At 39.5% G+C, this 26,537-nt stretch overlaps 1 protein-coding gene across 1 annotated transcript in view; it reads left to right on the top strand.

Moving 5' to 3' along the window:
* ryr1a (ryanodine receptor 1a (skeletal)) overlaps nt 1-26,537 on the top strand; it is a 262,797-nt gene that overhangs the window by 155,654 nt on the left and 80,606 nt on the right. The window contains exons 65-72 of the mRNA XM_079804711.1: nt 3,821-3,947; nt 4,031-4,142; nt 4,220-4,301; nt 6,309-6,439; nt 7,411-7,731; nt 8,925-9,165; nt 10,932-11,019; nt 14,325-14,417. Coding sequence (XP_079660837.1) covers nt 3,821-3,947; nt 4,031-4,142; nt 4,220-4,301; nt 6,309-6,439; nt 7,411-7,731; nt 8,925-9,165; nt 10,932-11,019; nt 14,325-14,417 — 1,195 coding nt within the window. The remainder of the gene's footprint in view (nt 1-3,820; nt 3,948-4,030; nt 4,143-4,219; nt 4,302-6,308; nt 6,440-7,410; nt 7,732-8,924; nt 9,166-10,931; nt 11,020-14,324; nt 14,418-26,537) is intronic.

Here is a 26,537-nt window from a genome sequence, read left to right as displayed (position 1 = left end):
TAAAAAATAAAAAAACGAATTAATCACATTTTTTCTGTAATTAATCATGATTAATTGCAATTAAAAACATTGGAGTTTTTAATATTTTGATATTGTAATAATTTCCGTTACACTCCAAATTAATTTAGAAACAATTTAAAGACAGCATATTTTAAATGTGTGTTGTAATGGCATCTTTTTATGAATGAAGGCCAGTATCACTGATACTAAAGTCTCTATGAAACATTGATGACGTTACATTACAGTATAACTGAAAGCTCCCAATCTCAACATTTATTAGGCTTTAAAAAATCACTTTTCATTTAATTGAACTTAAAACAATCTTTTCATAAACCCATTATAATAAATGTTATATTTACCTGTGGCCTTCCCTGTCAGACATAGTCTACACAGAAATTGAATAAAGTTATCAACACCTTTCTTAACTGCATAAATAATAAGTGAAATATAGATGAATCATCATTAAAGCTACAATCTTCTGTTCCCGTTGTTCTTTGAACATTAATGACAGACATTATCAGTGCTACTGTCACTTTAAGATCTACCTCTGCCAAACATGAAGTTCATTTACGGCATTATTTTCCATACAGTACATTAAAGTGCATTAAAAACAAAATACAGGCAAAATACAGTAAGTTCTCCCTGCGAGGGAAATGCTCGGCTCGGTACTGAGGGCTTAGCGTTCAGTTTCTTAACTTTTTCCCCGACGAAAGCAGAGCCGCTTCGCCATACTCTCAGTGTTTTGAAGGCGGAGCTGAAATGACGGAAGGGCTTGTGTCGCCCAGATTTGCTTCCCCCGGTCTACATTTTCCCCAGACAGACGTTCTTCTCCCACACAAAACCACATTTCAATTCCAAATATGTCAAATTCTGGGAAATTCCGCGTTAACAATAGATTCCGCGTTAATATGCCGAAATAATAGGGCCCTAATCAGTGTTAATTTTGACAGCATATTTTGATTTAGTTTTAGTCATAGTCTTTTGACTAAAATGCCATTTAGTTTTAGTCATATTTGAGTCACCTGAGTTGTTTTTAGTTTTAGTCTAGTTTTAGTCGACTAAATATCATAAGATCTACAGTAGATTTAGTCTCCTAAAATCTAATGAGTTTAGTTAAATTGTAATACATTAAGCATTTCAGCTCCATTTAATTTTGACATAATTTAGTTTTTGACATAAAAAATACACGAAAGAGCTCAATTCACTTTGTTAGTTTTTAAAAAAAAACATCTATATAGTTTTTATAACTTTGTATTTCTTTTAGTTAGTAGGCCATATCAGGCAAAGCTAAAGCTTCAAATAAGTTTATTTATTTTTAATTTCAGTTAACATTAATTTAATTTCAAGTAATTATTTTTTTAATGGTTTTAGTGAACTATTATAACCCTGATACTTTATTTAATATGTGTCAAATACTGGTCTTTCCTCCTGACTATTAATTAAATGGGAATTAAATGAAATATAGTTTATTGTGAAAGCAAAAACGAATATATAGTGCATGACTTTTAAATTATAAACAAGCTCGAAATGCACCGGGACTCTTATTTTGAAATGTCTACGCCTCTGTTGCAGTTGCAGGAGCTCATTCAAGTTCAGGAGATAAAATATGCATTGTTACAACCGTCTAAAACATATTAGTATATAAACATCATAAAGTAAACACTGTCATTATTCATCAGCATTAGTTCATAAACAATTGTCTGGCATAAATGTGTGTTATTGATTGATTGAGCCGCTCTGGAGCTGGATTGGGGGTGTGTGTGTGTGTGTGTGTGTGTGTGTGTTATTGATTGATTGAGCCGCTCTGGAGCTGGATTGGGGGTGTGTGTGTGTGTGTGTGTGTGTGTTATTGATTGATTGAGCCGCTCTGGAGCTGGATTGGGGGTGTGTGTGTGTGTGTTATTGATTGATTGAGCCGCTCTGGAGCTGGATTGGGGGTGTGTGTGTGTGTGTGTGTGTGTGTTATTGATTGATTGAGCCGCTCTGGAGCTGGATTGGGGGTGTGTGTGTGTGTGTGTGTGTGTGTTATTGATTGATTGAGCCGCTCTGGAGCTGGATTGGGGGTGTGTGTGTGTGTGTGTGTGTGTGTTATTGATTGATTGAGCCGCTCTGGAGCTGGATTGGGGGTGTGTGTGTGTGTGTGTGTGTGTGTTATTGATTGATTGAGCCGCTCTGGAGCTGGATTGGGGGTGTGTGTGTGTGTGTGTGTGTGTGTGTGTTATTGATTGATTGAGCCGCTCTGGAGCTGGATTGGGGGTGTGTGTGTGTGTGTGTGTGTGTGTGTGTTATTGATTGATTGAGCCGCTCTGGAGCTGGATTGGGGGTGTGTGTGTGTGTGTGTGTGTGTGTTATTGATTGATTGAGCCGCTCTGGAGCTGGATTGTGTGTGTGTGTGTGTGTGTGTGTTATTGATTGATTGAGCCGCTCTGGAGCTGGATTGGGGGTGTGTGTGTGTGTGTGTGTTATTGATTGATTGAGCCGCTCTGGAGCTGGATTGGGGGTGTGTGTGTGTGTGTGTGTGTGTGTGTGTGTGTGTGTGTGTGTGTGTGTGTGTGTTATTGATTGATTGAGCCGCTCTGGAGCTGGATTGGGGGTGTGTGTGTGTGTGTGTGTGTGTGTGTGTGTGTGTGTGTGTGTGTGTTATTGATTGATTGAGCCGCTCTGGAGCTGGATTGGGGGTGTGTGTGTGTGTTATTGATTGATTGAGCCGCTCTGGAGCTGGATTGGGGGTGTGTGTGTGTGTGTGTGTGTGTGTGTGTGTTATTGATTGATTGAGCCGCTCTGGAGCTGGATTGGGGGGGTGTGTGTGTGTGTGTGTGTGTGTGTTATTGATTGATTGAGCCGCTCTGGAGCTGGATTGGGGGTGTGTGTGTGTGTGTGTGTGTGTTATTGATTGATTGAGCCGCTCTGGAGCTGGATTGGGGGTGTGTGTGTGTTATTGATTGATTGAGCCGCTCTGGAGCTGGATTGGGGGTGTGTGTGTGTGTGTGTTATTGATTGATTGAGCCGCTCTGGAGCTGGATTGGGGGTGTGTGTGTGTGTTATTGATTGATTGAGCCGCTCTGGAGCTGGATTGGGGGTGTGTGTGTGTGTGTGTGTGTGTGTGTGTGTGTGTTATTGATTGATTGAGCCGCTCTGGAGCTGGATTGGGGGTGTGTGTGTGTGTGTGTGTGTGTGTGTGTGTTATTGATTGAATTAGCCGCTCTAGAGCTGGATTGGGTGTGTGTGTGTGTGTGTGTTATTGATTGATTGAGCCGCTCTGGAGCTGGATTGTGTGTGTGTGTGTGTGTGTGTGTTATTGATTGATTGAGCCGCTCTAGAGCTGGATTGGGGGTGTGTGTGTGTGTGTGTGTGTGTGTTATTGATTGATTGAGCCGCTCTAGAGCTGGATTGGGGGTGTGTGTGTGTGTGTGTGTGTGTTATTGATTGATTGAGCCGCTCTGGAGCTGGATTGAGGATGAGCCTGTAGAAGAGCAACATCTCCGTGTTTTCCAGAGGTTAGATCAGCACGTTCAAATCAAATGTGTTCATCTTATACACAGGATATATCAGTTCTGACCCCTTCTCTTCCCTAATCGTCCCTCACTAACATTTTCGTCTCGTTATTTGTTGACAGTAAGTTTTCGTCATAGTTTTAGTCATCCAACACTAGTTTTTATTTAGTTATCGTCTCGTTTTCGTCAGTGAAAAAAGGTTGTTGACGAATATGTAGGGAATGTAGTTGATTTTGAGCACAGCTCTTGATTAGCTGGTTCAGGTGTGTTTAGTTAGCTCTAGTTTGACACACCCCTGTTGTATCTCATTTCTCTGACTTTAACAGAACTGTGATGAAATCCGGGCCTGAGATCGTAAAGGCGGGGCTTCGTTCGTTCTTTGAGAGTGCGGCCGACGACATCGAGAAGATGGTGGAAAACCTCAAACTTGGCAAAGTGTCCAAAGGCAATCAGGTGCAACTTTAGTGATGCTAATATTGCGAGGTGTTTATTCCCTGCATTGTTTTTGCACGAGATGAGTGTCTTTTGTCCCTCAGCCGGTGAAAGGCGTGTCCCAGAATATTAACTACACCACGACGGCTCTGCTTCCGGTCCTCACTTCACTGTTTGACCACGTCGCTCAGCACCAGTTTGGAGATGATGTTATCCGTAAGGTCCTTCTTTTGACAACTAAATGATCATATGTCCATTTGAACATTAACACACGTCTCTCTGTCTTCTATTAGTGGACGATTTGCAGATGTCATGCTACCGAATCATGTGTAGCATCTACTCACTTGGTACTGTAAAAACACCTCACGCAGAGAGGTTTGTGTTTGTTTGTGTGTGTATGAGAGCATGTGACAGTGGGGTTGGGGTTTTATCAGGGTTCCCACGCTTGTGAAAGTACTTGAAAACAAACACAGGTCCTTGAAAGTGCTTGAATCAAAGGGTTAGTTCACCCAAAAATGTAAATTCTGTAATTAATGACTGACCCTCATGTGGTTGGACACCCGTCAGACCTCCGTTCATCTTCAGACACAAATGAAGATATTTTAGTGTAAATCTGATGCTCTGAAAGGCCTCCATTGGCTCAACTTTACACTCTCAAGACCCTTAAAAGACACTAAAGACTAAAGTTACAAAGTCCATCTCACTACAGCGGCTCTACAATAACTTTATGAATCAGCGACAATAGTTTTTGTGCGCAAAAAAACCCTAAATAACGACTTATATAGTGATGACGATATTAAAACACTGCATCATGAAGCTTCAAAGCGTTATAAATCAGTGAGTCGATTCATGATTCTTATCGCGTGTCAAACTGCTGAAATCTCGAGACTTGGCGATCCAAATCGCTGAATCGACTCACTGATTCATAACGCTCCAAACCGCTGAATCGACTCACTGATTCAAAACGCTCCGAACCGCTGAATCGACTCACTGATTCATAATGCTTTGAACCGCTGAATCGACTCGCTGATTCATAATGCTCCGAACCGCTGAATCGACTCAATGATTCATAACGCTTTGAACCGCTGAATCGACTCCCTGATTCATAACGCTCCAAACCGCTGAATCGACTCACTGATTCATAATAATCCGAACCGCTGAATCGACTCACTGATTCATAACGCTTTGAACCGCTGAATCGTCTCGCTGATTCACAACGCTCCGAACCGCTGAATCAACTCGCTGATTCATAACGCTCTGAACCGCTGAATCGACTCGCTGATTCATAACGCTCCGAACCGCTGAATGAACTCGCTGATTCATAACGCTCTGAACCGCTGAATCGACTCGCTGATTCATAACTCTCCAAACCGTTGAATCGACTCGCTGATTCATAACGCTCCAAACCTGAATCGACTCCCTGATTCATAACGCTCCGAACCGCTGAATTGACTCACTGATTCATAACGCTCCAAACCGCTGAATCGACTCGCTGATTCATAACGCTGCGAACCGCTGAATCAACTCGCTGATTCATAACACTCCAAACCGCTGAATCGACTCGCTGATTCATAACGCTCCGATCCGCTGAATCGACTCGCTGATTAATAACGCTCTAAACCACTGAATCGACTCGCTGATTCATAACGCTCTGAACCGCTGAATCGACTCGCTGATTCATAACGCTCCGATCCGCTGAATCGACTCGCTGATTCATAACGCTCCAAACCGCTGAATCGACTCGCTGATTCATAATGCTCTGAACCGCTGAATCGACTCGCTGATTCATAACGCTCTGAACCGCTGAATCGACTCGCTGATACATAACGCTCCAAACCTGAATCAACTCCCTGATTCATAACGCTCCGAAGCTTCATGATGCCGTGTTTTGAAATCATGTACAGGTGATTTAATAAATAATTTAGCATTTTTTTAATGCCTAACTTGTCCATATCTTTTCATTTAATTGGAAAATTCATGTATACAATATTATCTCTATATTTTGATGTTTTAATTTAGTAATGATTTATAAAAAAAAGAAAACTAAAACTAGTGTGAAATAAATGTTAAAAGCAGGAATTAGAGCTGCAAACTGCATCTTGTACACCAGCCTCTTTCCTCATTGGATTTTGTAAAATTTGACATTTTTCCTCATTGTAAATTGTATTTTAGTTGTCAGTATAAGCCTTAGCGTTACTGCAGTAATGATACACACAGGTACAGTAGGTATCTGATATATTGGCAGTAACACACACACCTTTATCGTATTTATTGTGCTTGATTTAAAATAAAAGGTGCTTTAAAAAGTCCTTGAATCTGGTGTTCAAAAAGAGAGAAAGAGTGGGAACCCTGTTTTATATTTTTCCTTTTAATTTGCTTTAGGCATAGACCAGCCCTTGGAGAGTGTCTTGCTCATCTCGCTGCCGCCATGCCTGTGGCCTACCTGGAGCCCAATCTTAACGAGTATAATGCGTTTTCAGTGTACACTACCAAGACACCCAGAGAAAGATCTAGTAAGTCATCTCTTTTCAGCTACTCTACTAATCGCCCACTGCTGTGATTGGCCGCTGTGAGACTTCAGTGTAAACGCCCACTGCTGTGATTGGCCGCTGTGAGACTTCAGTGTAAACGCCCACTGCTGTGATTGGCCACTGTGAGGCTTCAGTGTAAACGCCCACTGCTGTGATTGGCCACTGTGAGACTTCAGTGTAAACGCCCACTGCTGTGATTGGCCGCTGTGAGACTTCAGTGTAAACGCCCACTGCTGTGATTGGCCGCTGTGAGAGTCCAGAACTCAGTCACTGATAAACTTTGTTTGATTGACAGCTCCAGTGATTGTTCTTTGATGGCTTTCTATATATAATTCAATCACAGTTTAAATAACAGATTATTTTCATCTAGTAAGAGAAATGATGTGAAGTTGAGCGTTTAGTCACTGGTTTGATTTACTGACACACATGTGACTGTACATGAATCATTACATATCAGAAATCACAGGTCTCAGATCAGGCATTAGAATGAACACGGTTACTCACATGTTGTGGCGTTACTGTCGAGTCCATATGGTAAAAGTCTGCGGCGAAACTGCGACTGATTTCCCAAAGAATCCACAGTGAAATGTAGCGAACACAAATAAATAATGCTCAACTGAGACGTTCACATTGTTGAGAATAAATCAGCTCATTCCTAGCATTAGGATCCTTTGGAAGGTCATGTTATTTTTAGTCAGTTCGTCTCTCCTCGTCATCTCACTAACACTCCAGTGGGCGGGGCCAAAGCTGTGATGATGAAGTGGGCGTTGATCTTCTTCTGCAGAGGCGCTCTTTCACCATCTATTATAGGCTCATCCACAACGAGTCCATCTCTGGGCTCGGGTGCAGTAAAAGCTGTTTTTGGACGTTTTCAAAATTTGATGACCCCTTTAAAATATCTTACTTTTGAACAGTAGTGTATTTATATATTTTATTATTCCTTTTATCTACAGTCCTAGGCCTTCCGAACCAAGTCCAAGAGCTGTGTTTGGACATTCCTGAGCTGGACATATTATTGAAAGAGATCGGAGACCTGGCTGAATCCGGGGCTCGCTACACTGAAATGCCCCATGTGATCGAGGTCACGCTGCCCATGCTGTGTAATTACCTGCCCCGCTGGTGGGAGAGAGGATTGGAGAACTTTCCCGATTTGGAGGGCAAACTGTGTACAGACGTCACCTCCGATCACCTCAACCAGCTCCTGGGAAGCATCATGAAAATTGTGGTCAACAACTTGGGAATCGATGAGGCTTCCTGGATGAAGAGGCTTGCGGGTACGAGAAGTTTTCATTCTCACATGAGTCTAGGCATGGCTCGATACCACAATTTTGTCTTCGGTACGGTACCACAATCTAATACCGAAGTACCGATATTAAATCGATACCATACAGGGTCTGAATTTTGATGCGGGTATTGCGCATAATTTTACTCACTCTCGCAAGTTTTGGGTTTATGAAGCGGGAAATTACCGCAAATATTCATTATTAAATTAATCAACAAAGATTGTCACATCAATCAGTCATTTGGAAACTTTTTTGTAAGTAATTTCAGCATTACACCTCATCGCACCTGCACTATAAAAGCAATTTGCGCGCTCAGATTCAACACTTGCGGGACAACTGACGGAAATCACTGCCCACGTCTTTTTAAACCTCGCCAATTTGAACATGCAAGCGATTTTATAGCATTTCGTAACACATATGGGATGAGAGCTCTTTAAGAGAGTTTTCTTTCCGCTCATGCCAACAACAAACACACACACACACACACACACACACACACGCCTAAAGAGCTCGCGTATTCCAAATTAAGTTGTTTTTCCTCAGTCAAATACACACAAAATTATGTCAAAAATTTCAATCTTTAGTGAGTAGTTACATAAACACAGTTGTTTATGTCTTTCGCGGATATAAATAGTGCAATAGTATGTGTGCAAATATTATGAGGTCTAAACGTCACTGGTTGAAACGAACGCTGGAGATTTCTTTATATTTAAACAATACGATCTTATGTATGTGCGTTAATCAGTGTTAAAAGAAAAAAGTCTAAATTAGATGGTTAGAATTATGCACTCACCTGTCGATCTCTTAATGTCTTACAAGACAGGAATTAAGTGACGATGCTTGGCAAGGTTTGATGGTTCTTCAGCAGTTTTATAAGCAAAGTAATTCCAAATTTCACGTCTACTCTCTTTATTAATGAGTTTTGTGCGTGTTGAGTGAGATTCAACTGCTGTATTCATCTTGTTCTGTTGCCACATTTGCCGGTTTCACGTCAGTTTGGGTAGCGCGCTGCCACCTAGCGGTGAACTTAGGAACAGCAGCATATACCGAAATGAGCAAAATCATGATATCGTACCGTTTTAAATAAAATATATACCGGTATTTTTCCAGTACCGGTATACCGCGCATCCCTACATGAGTCTGGGCTTGTGTTTTGCGCTGAACCTGATCTTGTCTCCATCCAGTGTTCTCCCAGCCTATTGTGAGCCGAGCCAAACCAGAGATGCTCAAATCCCATTTCATCCCCACCATGGAGAAGCTGAAGAAGCGGACGTCTAAAGTAGTGGCTGAGGAGGAGCATCTGCGAATGGAGGGGAAATCTGAGGGAGACGAGGAGGAAGGAACTATTAGAGATGAGTTTGCGGTTCTCTGTAGGGACCTGTACGCTCTTTACCCTCTTCTCATCCGATACGTGGATAACAACAGGTATTGTGTGGCTCCTACGTAGATTAAACACTGAAAATAGGCTCATTTTACAAGTCCCCTAGAGTTAAATAGTTGAGTTTTACCGTTTTTGAATCCATTCAGCCGATCTTTGTATCTGGCACTTTTAGCATAGCTTAGCATACATCATTGATTCTGATCAGTCCATTAGCATCTCATTCAAAAAATGACCAAAGACACTTTCAATATTTTTCCTATTTAAAACGTGACTCTTCTACAGTTACATCGTGTGCTAAGACCAACTGAAAATTAAAAGTTGCGATTTTCTACACTTATATGGTGTGGGGTTACAAATTTATACATTGTTATATCTAGGTTCAAATGTAATAGAATATAACTGAAAACATTATCTATATTTGTGTTTTACATTTTGAAGTAAACTTGAGGAAATTCTAAGGAGATTACGTCAGGCTGTGTAAGTGTTTGAGACATTAAGTCTTTTGTCTCTATGCATTTCCTGACTATTTACCATGACAAGTTTACAGCAATACTGCCTGAGTGATTGGATTAGCATCTATGCATTTGAATGGCACTTATGCTGATTGAATCTGGACGAGAGACACAGTTATGTAGGGTGTGTCCTTTTTACCTATACAACATATGCATTGTATTGTTCAGAGTGTCCCCTCCTCTGCTGTATAACCCCTCAGGTGTATATAATGTATATAACCTATCAGGTATACAGTTAAATCAGACTGCTTTCGGACGACCTGCAGCACAGAGAGTTCTCATTAATAGAATCACTTCTGTTTTGATCCCGACGTCTCCTGGTCTCTACTTCAAGAAACAACAGAAGTTCACAACAATGGCTAGGAACTAATTTCTCATTCCTGCGTAATAGTCGCGGATCTTCTTGGCCGTACCGTAGCTGCAGCGGCGCAATAATTGGTTGGTATTCTGTGAAACATGGTGGTAGTTACACCTTGGACTTACTATCACAGCGCTTTACAACACACAGAACCATGGCTAATCACAGCTAAAGCCACAACACACAGAACCATGGGTAATCACAGCTAAAGCCACAACACACAGAACCATGGCTAATCACAGCTAAAGCCACAACACACAGAACCATGGCTAATCACAGCTAAAGCCACAACACACAGAACCATGGGTAATCACAGCTAAAGCCACAACACACAGAACCATGGCTAATCACAGCTAAAGCCACAACACACAGAACCATGGCTAATCACAGCCCTTTACAACACACAGAACCATGGCTAATCACAGCTAAAGCCACAACACAATTTGTCGGCTGCAAGCCTGAAACTTTCTCTGCAACTACACAAACTTAGTGCCGGTCACATTGAAAGTTCGCTAGCTGGGCTACTGTCAGATGCTGTAATATCATTGCCATGGTATGGCCGCGAAGATCCACAACTATTACGCAGGAATGAGAAATTAGTTCCTAGCCATATAGGTGAAGAAAATCACAACTTTTAATTTTCAGTTGGTCTTAGCACACGATGTAACTGTAGAAGAGTCACGTTTTAAATAGGAAACATATTGAAAGTGTCTTTGGTCATTTTTTTGAATGAGATGCTAATGGACTGATCAGAATCAATGATGTATGCTAAGCTATGCTAAAAGTGCCAGATACAAAGATCAGCTGAATGGATTCAAAAACGGCAAAACTCAACTATTTAACTCTAGGGGACTTGTAAAATGAGCCTATTTTCAAAAAAAGTGTTCCTTTAACTTAATCGATTCGATTGAAGACATTGGAAATGTCACATGGGTTCTAGAGCAAGATGGCTGACGTGTCGCGACCCAGACGCTGAGGAACTGTTCCGCATGGTGGGCGAGGTCTTCATCTTCTGGTCCAAATCTCATGTAAGAGACACATGTCTATCAGTAGCAGTGTTCATTTCACTAACTAAATAAAAACCAGTGTTGGATGACAAACACTTTGAGGAAAATCTGCTGTCATTTTCGTCAACGAATAAAAACGAGAGGAGAATGAGTGCGCTTCAGAGCGGCTCAATCAATAACACACATTTATGACAGGTCATTTTTATGAACTAATGCTGAGGAATAATCACAGTGTTTACTGTACCATGTTTATAGAGTAATATGATTTAGACGGTTGTAACGATGCATGTTTAATCTCCTCATCTGAACTGCAATAGTAAGACATTTCAAAATAAGAGTCCCGGTGTATTTGAGCTTGTTTATAATTAAAGGTAGGGTAGGTAAGAATTGGTTAAAAAACTTTTTTTCCAAATTTGTTTGAACTTTCTTTATATATCAATACATAATTAAAATGTAAGTACTCTGAAAAAGACCGCTCAGCTGAAAGACGCATTATTAACCTGAGACGAGCGGAGAAGAAGTGCATGTAGTGACATCATGTCAGAATCACATGTAATAAAAAATCTAACTTTATCATTATGAATATAAATAAATAAGATGTCTTTTAGTACTCACTATCAAGCTAGAATAACGATACTGGTAAAGTTCAAAATACACACACAACACAGTGTCTACGACACACACAGATACAAGATAAAAACATCAACATAAACATTGGTAGAGAATATAAAAACAAACCAAGGGCCGAAATAAACGCGCAGGTAAAGTTCCCGGTGAACATGGTGAAAGAGTTTAGACAGAGCGTAGTAGCTAAAGCTAACTTAGTTCTAAAAAAAGTTCCTGGATGCGTGTACTAGCTTTTACACATGCATTTTGTTATCTAAAGTTACATTTTGCGAAATTCAACACGACAGCGATCAACTTGAGCTAGGCATATTGAGTATTTATCATCTCTACTAATGGTTCGCTAAGTGTATAACATTGTAACTTTATGCTAAGCAATGTTATGTTAGCTATATTAGGCAGCTACGTGTGCTAGTGAGACATGCTTCATGAAAACATAAACCAAAAAAATGTATAATCAAAATGAAAGATTACCTGTCCAGCAGAAATACAGCCTCTTGAACTCAAATCAAACGGGTGCGCGCATGTGGGCGGATCCTGGAGCAAAAGCGGCGGTAGCCATGGTAACGAGAGAGAGTGACAGGCGCCCAAGCCAATCACTTGTTTCGGCCCGATCGAAAATAATGAGCGGTGTTTATTGCAGATTAAAAAGTCTAGTCACTCGATTTTTATACTCTCTTTTTCAGAGTACTTACATTTTAATTATGTTTTGACATATAAAGAAAGTTTAAACAAATTTGGACAAAAGTGTTTTAGATCATTCTTACCTACCCCACCTTTAAAGTCACGCATTATATATACGTTTGGTTACACAATAAACTGTATTTAATTTCATTCCCATTTAATTCATAGTCAGGAGGAAAGACTAAGAACAGTATTTGACATATTATTCAATAAAGTATCAGATAGTTCACTAAAACCATAAAAACATATTCATTACTTGAAATTAAATAAATGTGTAACTGAAATAAAAACTTATTAGAAGCTTTAGCGTAACCTGATATACTCACTAAAACAGAAATACAACATTATAAAAACTATATAGATGTTTTTTAAAAAACAACATAAAGGGCCCTCTTTTAACGATCTGAAACGCAAGTGTCAAAGCGCGAAGCGCAAGTAACTTAGTGGGCGGGTCTCGGCGCTGTTGCTATTTTCCCGGCGGGATAAATGGCTCTTGCGCCCGGCGCAAATCTAAAATGGGTTGGTCTGAAGTAGCTTCATTATTCATAGGCGTGGTTTGGGCGTAACGTGAATAAACCAATCAGAGCGTCATCCAACATTCCCTTTAAAAGCAGGTGCGCAAGTTCCATTATGGATTGCTATTATTATGGCGTATTTACCAGACGCACGCCAGGAGCGGTTCACAGCCGAGGAGACTGATGTGCTTGTAAGAGCAGTGAAAGACAGAGAAGTGAAGTTGTAATGTTGTACATTATGGTAAAGGTGATTTCACAGTCTTTTTTTTTTTTTCAGTCTTTCAGTTTTTTCAGTTTTTCAGTCGATTTTTTTTCCTGGTTCTTGACGGACAAACCAATTTGTCAGATGTCCTTATATACATATATGTCTTGCCACTATTGGGCAAACAGGTCTTATCCTTAATTATTACAATTAGCCTGAATCATTTGTAAGCTAGATTTATGCCTATTTTTTCACATCTTCGTGGCACACCACAATGATTTCCGTCATCTCATGTGTTAATATTTTTTTAGTGTAACAATTTATGATGTGCAAAAATAACTGTTGCATCTGTGTAGATTACATGAGCAAAGTGTATGCGCGTTGTGCACGCTATACATTATGGTCAAGCATGCGCCCTTAAAATAGCATAATGAACAACGCGCAACGCGCCACTGACTTTAGACTAGGTTTTTTCTGGTCAGTGGCGCAATTGTTTAATGGAACAGCAAAATAGCACCAGGGATTGTTTGCGCCGGAACACGCCTCCTTTTTTGCGCTGAACCGCCCAGGTAGCGCAAGTTCATTCACTAGTTTAGCGACGTGCTTCTGTGGAGGGAAAAGCGCGCTTTGCGCGGGTGCAAAATAGGAATGACACATGCGTCGGTGTACAAAGTCAATTGCGCTGGGTGCAAGATAGGGCCCAAAAAGTGCGTACATAAACAACATTTTTGCGCTTGAACAGTCAAAAACACGGTCAGAATGTCAGTTTTGTCATGTGCTCAGTAACAGTCGGTTATGTAATGCTTAAATGCTCATTTAAAGCTGCACTATGTAACATTTTTTCAGTAAAATATCCAAACACCGCTCGGCCAGTGTTATATATTTTGTTCAGTTGAGCACTTACAATATCCCAAATGTTTCCAACTATGTGTAAATCGTGAGATGCTCTTTTACCCGAGGAACCGGGACGTGTGAGGGCGTGGCCTGTCGATGACATCATATCTGCGTTCGTTTGCGGTTTTATTCTGCAGAAGTGCTTTACTCTCAGTGTCTGCGCTCAAACGTGCCGTCATCAAACTATGCCTTTGTTTTGAATAGGCGACTTCTAGCGGACAGAAAACTTACATAGTGCAGCTTAAATGCATTACAGTTTAACTTAACTCATTAGATTTTAGTCGACTAAAACTAAACCACAATTTGCTGTCATCAGTCGTCACGATGAACACATTCATTGAAGCCACACATGACATTTGAACTCATTCTGTGTCCCTCATGTCTCATCTCATTTCATTTCTATGCAGAATTTCAAGCGAGAGGAGCAAAACTTTGTGGTGATGAACGAAATAAACAACATGTCCTTCCTCACGGCTGACAGTAAGAGCAAGATGAGCAAGGTGAGGTCCTACTGTCAATCAGTGCCAATTACACTTCCATATTTGATCATTTATTTATTATTATTTGATTATCATGTGATCAGAGTTGTTTTTCTGTTGTGCATACACATATATTTATATTCATTTCTATATTGGTATTTTTATATGTGTTTTTTGAAAGGGAGAAGTGGGTGGGGGTTTTCTGACTTAAGCATTATGTTGTCAATATCATTATTTTAGATTTTTTTTTAAATCATTTTATGTTCTAGTATAAGTGTTTTTTTTATATTTAATTTATTTTTATTTCAGTTTTTGTCATTTTATTACTATGACATTTTATTTTAGTTTAATTTATAAGGTTTTTCATGTATTATTTATATTTTATTTAAACGTTGTCAGGGCTTGACATTAACACCCACCACATGCTGGTGTATTTTAGCCACTTTGGCGGGTTGAATTATAGGCTATACATTTATCAATAGTCTTTTAAAACGGCATCTGGAATAATAAACTAAGTGCAATGTCAAAAATATTGATTTTTTTTTTCATACATATTAATACTGAAATATCTGAAACGCTTCCAATACTCATTTTCCGCAGAATGGATTCCAGCTGCTCTTTCTCTCTCTCACATAGTGTTGTCAAAAGTACCGACCGCGATACCAAATCGGTACTGAAATCGTAAACAGCTCTGATTGGCCATTGTGCTCACGCGTTCATCAAACATGTCTGTGATTGGCTACAGTGACCAGCGCTTCACAAACATGTTGTAAATATACATCAATGACGCTTTTCCCAGACACACAGGAGTGTTTGAATCAGCCTCCCGGTCCGCTGGTCAACGCCTGCTTGTGCTTTCAGACCATTGTAGCCAATCACAGACACATTGGATGAGAGTGTCAATCAGAGGAGTTTATGAATCCAGCTCAACAGCGCTCAAAGCGTCACATTTTTAACATTTCAGTACCGATTTGGTATCACGGTCGGTACTTTTGACCAGGGCTCTGAATCGGTTCAAGGAACGAAAACAAAAACCGGAAACGAACGAAATCAAAATCAATTTGAATCGTTCTGAACAGAAACGTTAATTTGAAATGACCATTAACCGGTTAATAACGTTATTTTATCGTTCTCTTTAATATTTTAATTTGGCAGTGACCAATAATGAATAGAGTTACAGCATGTGATGTGACGGATCAAGCGTGAGTGAAATATCATCTATGAATCTACCGTCAGTGTGAGCGCATTTACACGCCTCAAGTACATTTCTTTCCCCGCTGAGGTCATCAATGAAAGCGCAGGTATTGGAGGACATTCTTTTCGTACGTTTAAATAAGCAGTACGGACTTTAAGCTCAAATAGACGGATTTAGGCTAGTTTGTGGATTCCGTTTAAGCCTGTCCAAGTAGGCTATAGCATCTATCAAACATTTGTCCTATAGTCTTTCAGATTGCCAATACAGGACAGCTCAATGTTTTCTATATAGACGGTTGATGCTTCGTATTAAATGGTATGTTATATTGCATTAAATGATCAAGCTTTATTAGCTGACTGAATTTGATTATGGGATGCAGACGTGTTGCGCAGTGTTTGCTTTGAAATTAGCAGCATTAAAAGAGCAATGGTTATCCAGTTTATTTATTCTTTATTCATTAAATGTTTAAAACAAGTTGTGTTGAAAAAAAGTTATGTACAAAGAATGTTCTCACTCTTCTGAAAAGAATTAGGCATAAGAGGCCACTTTCCACTCCATTAAAACAGGTCAATATTTGTCCCGCTGTTTATGCTTTGTAATTAATGCATGTATTTATGTTGTGGTTTTTAAAATGTTATGAAATAAAAATTCAAGTTTAATTATCATGCGTTATATTATTATTGAGTGAAAATAAGTCTTTATTTATACATATTTGTTTGTTTGGCTAAATTTAATTAAAATAACGTTATTAACCATTATTTTTTCAAATCAAACTGTTTTCGGAACAGTAATGTTTAATGAGGAACGCAAAAACGGAAACGTTAAAATATCGATTCTGCTCGAAGTGAACCGATTGATATTTTTTTCCGTTTTTAAGCCCTGCTTTTGACCTCACATGATCTCTCAGACAGTGAGTGACACAAACCCTCCCATCACTCGCTCGTTTCATTTGCTCTGGATGAATATTGTCGCTGTCAGCTTCAATTTCACCTTAGAATTGCGCGTATTAAGCATAATTTTGTTTAATTTTGTTTACACCCAAACTGCTTAAAGGCACAATATGTAAGATTTTTTTTTATTAAAACATCCAAAAACCACTTGAACAGTGTTATATATTGTGTTGACGTGTATACTTGCATTATCCCAAACATTTCCAAGAATGTTTAAATCCAGAGAAATCATAACCAGGACACGGACTCGCGCTTCTCTTGATTTATTTTGGTAGAAACCATTGAAACACCAAAGACGCTTTAAAGGAACACGCCACTTTTTTTGAAAATAGGCTCATTTTCCGTCTCTTCTAGAGTTAAACAGTTGAGTTTGACCGTTTTTGAATCCATTCAGCCGATCTCTGGGTCTGGCGGTAGCACTGTTAGCATAGCTTAGCATAGATCATTGAATCGGATTAGACCGTTAGCATCTCGCTCAAAAATGACCAAAGAGTTTCGATATTTTTCCTATTTAAAACTTGACTGTCAAAAATAGTGGCGTGTTACTTTAATATCTGATGTGTTTTATTAGCCACTGTTTGGATCATTGATGGACAGAAACTCCTCATTGTTCTCCAGCTCAACACAGTTAGTCTGATTGTGTAAATCTGCTGTTGTTGTTGTTTTACCATGACAATTTTGCAAACATAGCATAATCAGAGAGAGCATTCTCCATCAGACAATATATTTTTTAATATTAAGTCATTAGTTATTAATGGCATCATCAAGCTACGCCTTTGTTTCGAATAAGCGCCCTCTAGTGGCCAAAAATTACACAATGTGCCTTTAAACAATCGAATTGCACACAAAATAATGTCGAAATGCCGGTCTTGGTGAGTATTCACGTAAACACAGTCAGTTATGTTTTAAGTGAGCAAGAAAGCGCATGTGTAGTATAATGATCCGTGCGTCAGGTCTTAAAGGGACAGCAGCCTAATTTACCTCCTGCCAAATTACGAGATCATATTAAAATGTATAATTAAAGTTGTAGCCAGTGAAAAATCACAGTGACTGGTGATTTAAAAAAGTCAATGTCAAGCCCTGATAGCAACTCTGATTGTCAAATTTTTTTCTTCTCAAAACAAATAAATTTGTTAATAAACCAACAGCCAATGGTTGATTTGGCATCAAGCGCCACATCAAAAGGTAAAGTGTGCTTTTGTGCTTTTTCTGAAGGCGTTGAGTTTATTCTTGCGGGCGTCATGTGGGATGCGTGTGACAGGATTTAGATGACCGTGTTAATGGTGTTCTCTCTCTGACTGTGCCCTGTCCTCTTTTTCTCATCTGGATGCTGGTGGGTTTCTAGGCCGGGGACTCTGAGGTTAGCTTCTCTGTCTGCACGACTGCTGTGCTTCCGCATGGCACCTCACATCAGGGGCGGGCGGGCATTTCATCAACCCCCCCGACACACTGGCACTCATTACTGTGACTTCTCAGCTGTTTGACAGGACTAGAGGAATAACTTTGGTGGACAGGCATCATGTTAGAAAGCATAATCAGGGCTCCAGACTGCCACATTTTGCGACATTTTTTTCCTGCTGGTGCGACTAAATTTTGTCCGAGGTCGCACTGGTGATAAGAGCTGCCATTTCTGTTACATATGAGAAGCGGAATGGAGCCGTGCTACTCATTTGAGCTCATACACGGGCCGATCATGTGACACCGTTTCTACACAGCGCTGGAGATCCAATGAGAAAGCGTTTGAATTAATAACATCGCAGTGAAGCGTTCGCCGCAGAATTCTCCATTTTATAAAGCACAGATATCAGATCAAACAGAGCTGACGTGACCATAGGGTTGGGAATCGTGAGAAATTTTCCGGTTCCGGTTCCGCCTAACGATTCCGGTTCCGATTCCGGTTCCATTAAAATTATTAAACAAATAGTGGTAAAGGAAAAAGGCACAATACGCAACTCAAACAATCCATGTTGTGTTTATACTTGCTCTAAAATTAATTTACAGGTTGGCAATGTCAAAAAAGTCCTGTACTGTACATATATTACAGTATTAATTAAGCCATTCTTGCAACACATTTTTTTCAAATGAACACCTCTGAAATTGTCTTATTACATTTTATCTCTCTGTCTCTGAATAAAACCAAGTTATAAATTATATTTATTAGTTATATTTATTAATTAGTTGTATATTAATTTAATAGTAATTCAGTTATTCAGTGAACTTGTAAATAATACATTGCAATTCAGCATTGCAAAGGTAATTGTGCCTAAACGCTTACCTAAACCATGGTGACTCAACGGTTGACAAAAATTGGTGGTGGTTGAGGAGATTCCCCCTTCTATATGTAAAGCGCTTTGAGTGCCTAGAAAAGCGCTATATAAATGTAACAAATTATAATTATAAATATATATATATAGGCCTTTCACTATAAATCTGGTATAAGCCTGTGGCACTCTGTGCTGTAGCAAATGTTTTGTCAAATTGCTAGTGCAGCCTCCTTTGCATGTTATTAACTTTTCACATGTGTTACATTTTGCTTCATTATCATTCATTCTTTGGAAATGAATCCATACTTGTGACTTTCTCTTCGCCATGCTGGTGGTCAACGAGAAAATATCTGACGCAAAACCGTAAATGTGTAGCGCGAGGGCTTTCAGGCTGAACTGCGTTACACTCCTGGAAGCGGCAGGCAACGTCATTAATATTCATGATGAGGTGAGCCAGGGTTGCCAGGTTTTTACAAAAAAAAACACACAATTGCACAATCGCTTCAACCCGCGGACATGAAACACAGCCCGCGGCAACAGTAGAAAGCGGGAAAATCACGGGCTTGGCAACACTGGCTGACTCGCTATGAAAGGATACGCTTCCAGCGCTTCGCACACACATTGCACCAGAACCGTTTTCGGAACCGAAACTTAGGAATTTCGCGCGGTTCTGGTATTTTTCAAAAATCAGTTTTGGTTCTGCATAAGAACCGGTTCTCGGTTCCCAACCCTACGTGACCAGGAGTAGAGCCCTGCATTTCTGCCCGAGCCCGACGGGCCCTGACTTTCTTACGCCCCTAGGGCCGGGCTTCGGGCCAATTTTCCCATCATACCTCAAACACGGGCCGGGCTTTGTGCCTTTTTAGGCTTCTCCTTAATTTTATATTTTAGACATTCAAATATAAAAAGAAACAATGAGATGTGCTGCGCTGGTGGAAACAACATGAGACCATGATATCGCGAGTCCGCAAGTGTATCGCGAGTGTTTAGAGGACACGCATCGCTGCAAACCAACACGCAAACGGCCACAAGTGAAACTGAAAATAAGCTAAGTCTGAGATGCTCAAAAGCACAATCATCTTCATTACAACTAATGAGACTAAATGATCTCACCAGTGTTTAGGTCGCTCGTTCTCATAATGCGGTCTTTGATCTAATGAGCTGATGAATAAAATGCTCATATCTGTTGCTTTCGTTGACGTGAACTCTGTTAAATGTGGATATAGCGCGGGAATTGAAGATGTTATATATATGATTTTGCGGAGAGGTGTAGGCTAAGGTTAGACAACCAGCATGTTTATTTTAAATTTTTATTTGTTTAGATTGTGTAGCCCGTTTCGTTTGCGCAAAAATGCCTTTTTACTGTGATGGTGGTGATAGAGGCTAAACGTTTAAATGATGCTTTAAGTGTTTTATATGGATTTTATAAGCAAGACAAGTCAAGTGTTGATTTGAGAGGCTAAAGCGTTGGGTTAACTCACTGTCGGCCGCTTGGTCGTCACTTTAAAAAGCAAAAACTTTAATTTAACAAACAAAAAACTGCTTCAAACATTTTTCTAAATTAACTTAATAAAGAAACAAAACGAAATACTACTTTGACATTAAAAACAAAACTGAACTATTTTAATGGCTGCAACTAATGTGTAATAGGGAGGATAAAAAAAAAAAAAAACATATTTTGATGAGCTGTCGGACACGGGCCGGGCTAGGGCCTTAGCGTCTCGGGCTAGGGCCTCGTTTTGAGGAGAAACCATTGAGCCATGAGCGAAGATCAATTCACCAACATCCACCATGGAAGAAATAGGCAAATGTTTTTTTTTTTTTTTTCTCAGGGTTCAACCCTTTGAGAGTGAAATTCAAGCACTTTTCAAGAGCTTCACACTTTTTTTTTCCAGCACTTCAGAGCTCTAAATATTATTTTTAATGTGAAGATTTGTAAAACGAAACATTTAATGGTGTAGGCCACTGTGTGGCAAACCATAGACTGTAAATAAAATGGCCGTAGTGTCCGTGACGTCACCCATAGGATCTGAAGAGCAGTTCTGAAGCGTAAAGTCGGGTCGAGCTGGCCGTCGCCATCTTGTCAGCGCGTCACTCCCGGATAACAGAAACTGGGCAAAGAGGAGGAGCTAAGGTGACGACTAACAGACAGCAGACAAACGGCAATCCACCTGTCACTCAAAGTGGCCACGCCCTTAATTATGCAGAGCTTTAAGGCTTTATATAATGTAAACGAGTGAGTTATAAAAACATTCCCCCCCTCACAGTCGTCATGAAGGGCAACATTAGCCGTACAGACCAAAAGCACAGTTTGTCCCAGACTGTAAACATGTGTTCTTCTGCTGTAAAGTTGGCCATTTTAACATGAGCTCAATGAGATTCTGCTCCTCTAGTGGTCAGTCCATGAACTGCAGTTTAAGTCACTTCAGGAGAAACTGCGGGAGGAGCCGCTTGTGGCAAACAAGCACTTTTATTTAAAAAAGACATGAAATGCCCACTATAACCAGTAGATGGCGGCAGAAGAGCAGTTTTGGACGTATGCTGCCTTCACGTGCTATCCGAATTATCGTAAATACGAGTTTCCTCTGTAAAAATTGCACATGAACGCCCTCTGATGTCGTGTTTACCACTGGGAAGTTCGGAAATAATCTTGATACCCAAATTCCCGAGATGGGCGTGACATAAACTTTAAACATGGTGGCGGGGAGAACTACTGTGATTTTAATAGTTTTTTCTCCAAAACAAATAGATTGTCTAGTCTTGACATTAATGTAGTGCATATTTACATATACGAGTAATCATTTGAAGCACCGATACACAGCGAAAATAGCCTGCATTTGACAGAAATGACAGAAAGCGGACTCTCTGGAATGTTTATATGGTTGTCAGTGCATGGGACGCTACATATGATGTTGGTTTTAATAAGATTTTCCCAATAAATAGGCAAGAATAAACCTGGTGTCCTCCATGATTCCTGTTCATTCCGACAACAGAGCACTTGAACGCAACAAGCTCGTAATCACGACTTCTGAAGTGGGAATTAGGACATTTCTGATAGCACGTATTATCAAGCATTATTAGCCATTTCAACTCCCTAATATATGGAGAAAAGTAGGAAGTCACTAGGGCTGCGTCCGAAAACCTAGGCGGCTGACTCGTTGCTAAACACAGATTTAATTTTTCACTAGAAATGACATCATAAGTGGAAAATGTTGGTAAAAAGTGTACATTTACACACCAGCAAACGCAATTTCGGACGCCATCTTTTTTTCCCAACTCAATGTCACAGAATGGGACGCACAGGATTGTGGGATATCAAACGCAGCGAAGGATACATTTATGATGCCTTTAATAATCGATTTAAACGCCTGCCGCTCTTTTTTTCGTATCATATATTTTAGTAACTATCATAAATTAGGGATCACTCGAAAGCTTAAGGACTCAAAATTCATCCTGTGGAAACCGTTTAGAAATCGGACATTGTGTTACCATGGAAACACAACGTCTAAATTCTTCTAGTGGGCGGAGTCATGTTTCATATTACAACATTTATTTTAACTACTTTATAATCAAAATCTTTTCTAATCTTGACAAGACGCATATAGTCGGAAAGCTCTGAGTCTCAAGGGTCCATATTTGGTGACGTTTTGTGATGGAAGTGACATTTGGACAGATATTTACAGGAAAATGCATCAAAAAAACAATCAATGTAATTTGTTTGACACCTGGAGGCTATTTTTATCTAATTTTTGTGATATCAACTTCAAATTTGGAACACACTTGGTTAGACATATGCCTTTGATTTTATAGTAATTTTATAGTAAAACATTTTTTGTAAAATATATATTTTATATAAAATAAAAATATTTTGTACAGCATTTTTCATTTACAGTAACTTCCATAACTTTTTCATGCTTTCAAATTTTGAATTGCTCAATAATCTTCTTTCAAACAAGACCAAACTTAGCACTATATTCCAAAGCATTCATGAATTATAGCTCTTTAAGTTTGGATAGTGTGTTTTCATGTGTACAGGTGACAGTTAAGGGGTTAATAAGAGTAGAATATTTACATTTTTCCTATAAAAATGAGGTTTTTGCACATTACTGTTGTTAAAAAAAGTTAATTTTATCTGCATATCAACTCACGCTCAGAGCTTCCAATAAACAAACATGTAATATTATTAGTAACTGCTAGAGTTGGGGTACTCGGACTTGGACTCGCACTCGGGTGAATTTGTACTCGGACTTGACACGGACTTGGACATTTTGGACTCGGAAAATATCCCGAGTGCAGTCGAGTCCGCGTCATGTGTAACAACAAAACCGGCATAAAACTAAGATAAGAAATGAATGAACGCCTCCCCGGCTGTGATTTTACTGCACCACACCGGCAGGCAGCATTAGCATCATCTTATGCTTGCAGACAATACACACATCACACGGATCACAATGCGTGGCTAGGACAATGTCTTCTAAGTCAGCAATAATTTGTTTTGCTTTTGAAAATCATAAAGAATTTATTTGCAAGAAATCCAGTAAAAAGAAGCACTATGCGGATTGCAAATCAAATGTGTCTGGCACGACTTTCTACCGACATGTTCAAAGAAAACCTAGAGAAATGTAAGTTGCTTATTATAACTTTTAATACCAACTTTAATCCAAATAACTTAGGGCTGGGTGATAGGACGATATATATCGGATTCTTGTGTGCATACTATGAAATTCTTAATATAATATTGAACCGTTCGGTATTCACGGTTGGGAATTGCGTTTTATTTATTTATTTTTTTCGTTTTTGCATTTAATTAATCATTTTTTATTGTTCTCCGTTTGAAATATTTCTCTCAGTTTATTTTGGCTCTGTTTGAGTGTGCCTGTGAGTCTACGCGCTGATAAGCAAATATCAAATCATATGCACTAAAGTTAGGGGGTGTTTAGCCACACTTGCAATGCTGGTGTCAGAGAGTTATACTCACGGAACACTATAGTTATTCACAATCACGATTTGCATGCGTTTTAAAGCCTTGCTGGTTAAACGTTTCATTCGCGTGCTCATGCACTGTTTTAACATGCGCTGAGCGCGCGCACTAAAAGCCTGTTAAACACACGTGATTACTGGACTAAGTAGTCTTATTGCGCTAATACTGTCAAATACACACAAGGTTAACATAGACATAGTCGGTTATGTCTAAAGTGAAAGTAAAATCGGCGTGTGTCTGTATATTAGATGTGTAGAGGTCTTAAATTGACAGTTCACCTCTAAAATTATGTTATTATTTACTTACTCTAATTTTGTTCCAAACCTGTATTCATTTCTTCTGTTGAACACAAACAGTTGAATGGTAGCCATTGACATTCATATTATTATTTCCTACAATGGGACCAACTGGTTGGTTTCCGACATTCTCCAAAATATATTTTATGTCCAACAGAAGAAAGAACTTTATTCAGGTGTAAAACAACTTGAGCGTGAGTAATCAATGACAGAATTTTCATTTTTGAGTGAACTATCCCTTTAATGTTAATAAAACAACAAAAGACAAAGAAAATCACTCACTCACTCACTCACTCACTCCTGACTAACTTTAGTAAATTTAATAAGAATCACTGTACATGTAATACAGTGAAGTTTGTTTTATTTTACATGTAATTGTTTTATTCAATTTCTATAGTATTTATTCTTACTTGAATAATCCTACTTGAGAAAATATATCATTATCGTGAAATAAGATTTTAGTATCGCCCACCCCTAAACATTAGCATTTGGTGATACCAGAGGCATTAAATAATTGAAATACAATAAAACAGGTTAATTTGTGTTTTTCTTGCACTTGTAATAATAAAAGTTCTACATATATCTATGTCCATTCTATTGTTTGAAACCATTTTGATTGGAAACTAGTTGATCTGTTGACAAAATGAAAATGTTAAATGGCAATGGCTAGATGTAATGGTGGTATTTTTTGTTAAATGTTATATTGCCATTGGTTTAATGGGTTGAAAGGTTAAAATATTAATAGAAGATACAAATTTACAATAGCAATTTCTAATATTTTTTCAATTTAATTACACTCTGGACTCGGGCGGACTCGACTCGGACTCGGCTGATAAGAACTCGGACTTGAGTCCAACTCGGCCCCTTTTGAACTCGGACTTGATTGTTTAAGACTTGGACTTGACTCGAACTCGACAAAGGTGGACTCGGACCCAACACTAGTAACTGCACTTACACACACACAAAACAATGCAAAACATATGATAATATGATAAACTACATTTACCTCCAGCGCCTCTGCTCTGAAATGTTAGTCTGGAGCCCTGATAATGGTAGTTTTTTCCCTAAATCTGGTGTCTTTAGTGCTCCTCATGGATCAGATTATTGAGGGATACAGAGCTGAAAATGGGAATTTAGGAGAATATAGAAAGTTAAATGGCTATATTACGATGGCGATGAAAAGATAAGCAAGAAAAGTCCCATCCCCATGGACACAAGCCAGTGTGTGAGGGGGGAGTCTGAGGAGGCGTTTGATGAATGAACTCTTTGTAGAGTCAGGCTCATGGCACTTGATTCCATGTCCGTCGCGGAGGGTCCGAGCCGCTGGAGGCCTGTGCCATCACCCTGTACAGAAGTTTGCATCTGTTGGACTGTAGTTCGGATGGGGATCTTCACACATCTCTTATCTTCCTTCTCTTTTTGTATAGGCTGGGGTCAATTTTTAATCTGTTCAGGAAGTCAACTGAGACTGAATGCACACATCAAACTATTCAAACTGCACTTCAGTTCATTTCCTAAACTGGATTCATGTGACGGAATTTGACCTCAATTAATTGATATCATCCTCCTTGACAAAGGGGGGCGTTTCGAGTCCATCCTCTAATGTGTGCCTACTTAATCCCACCTTAATTTCTACTTATATCCAATGGCTCACATCTCCATGTCGTTCCATTTTTGTCTCCCCTTTTAGCCCACAACCCCTGATTTAATCAAAAACAAGCGATTGAGGTGGGATTGTGGAGAAGAGAATCACACTTTAGGACCTGTGAAACTTGCCTTTAATTGCTTAGTTGCATTAACACACCACAACACAATACATCGATCCTTTAAGTCAATATCAAACACTCAAGAGCCAAATCCAGGCCAATGACGAAGCCATTAAGGCCAAGATGTGTCGGTCCAAGCTATGAGACCCACACCAAAGCCATGTTTATTTGTTTTCGAGAGGTCTTGACCCTATAAATTCTCCTTTCTTATGGTGCGTTCACACCGGACGCGATTCGCGCGAGTGATTTACATGTTAAGTCAATGCAGAGACGCAAAATGGCATTCTGCGGCGCGATTCGCGAGAATGAGGCGGTGAGATTCGCACGATTGAGGCGGCGCGAATTGAGCGTTTTGAACGCGCGAATCGCTCAAGTTGAAAAATCTGACTTTGGCGGATATTTCGCGCCGCGTTAACCAATCAGGAGCTTGCTCTAGTAGTGACAACAATGAGGAGAAAATCTGTATATTAATATCTGGTTCAGACAATATGATTATCACTGTGATAACATTAAATGACATGAAACACAACCCAGTCTCTTTTTGTTAAATGCAAGTTTATGTTTGATCAATAATACAAAAGTATAAGTAATGTATAACAAGCTATACATGAAATAAAGCAAACAATGCAGTCAAACATTCAAAGTCAGTGCTAGTAGGCTAACGTTACAACTGCAACGTACAGTTATAG

Source organism: Gobio gobio (genome assembly GCF_949357685.1).
Source record: "Gobio gobio genome assembly, chromosome: 22".
In the NCBI taxonomy this organism is placed as follows: domain Eukaryota; kingdom Metazoa; phylum Chordata; class Actinopteri; order Cypriniformes; family Gobionidae; genus Gobio; species Gobio gobio.
This window is presented reverse-complemented; position numbering and strand designations above follow the sequence as displayed.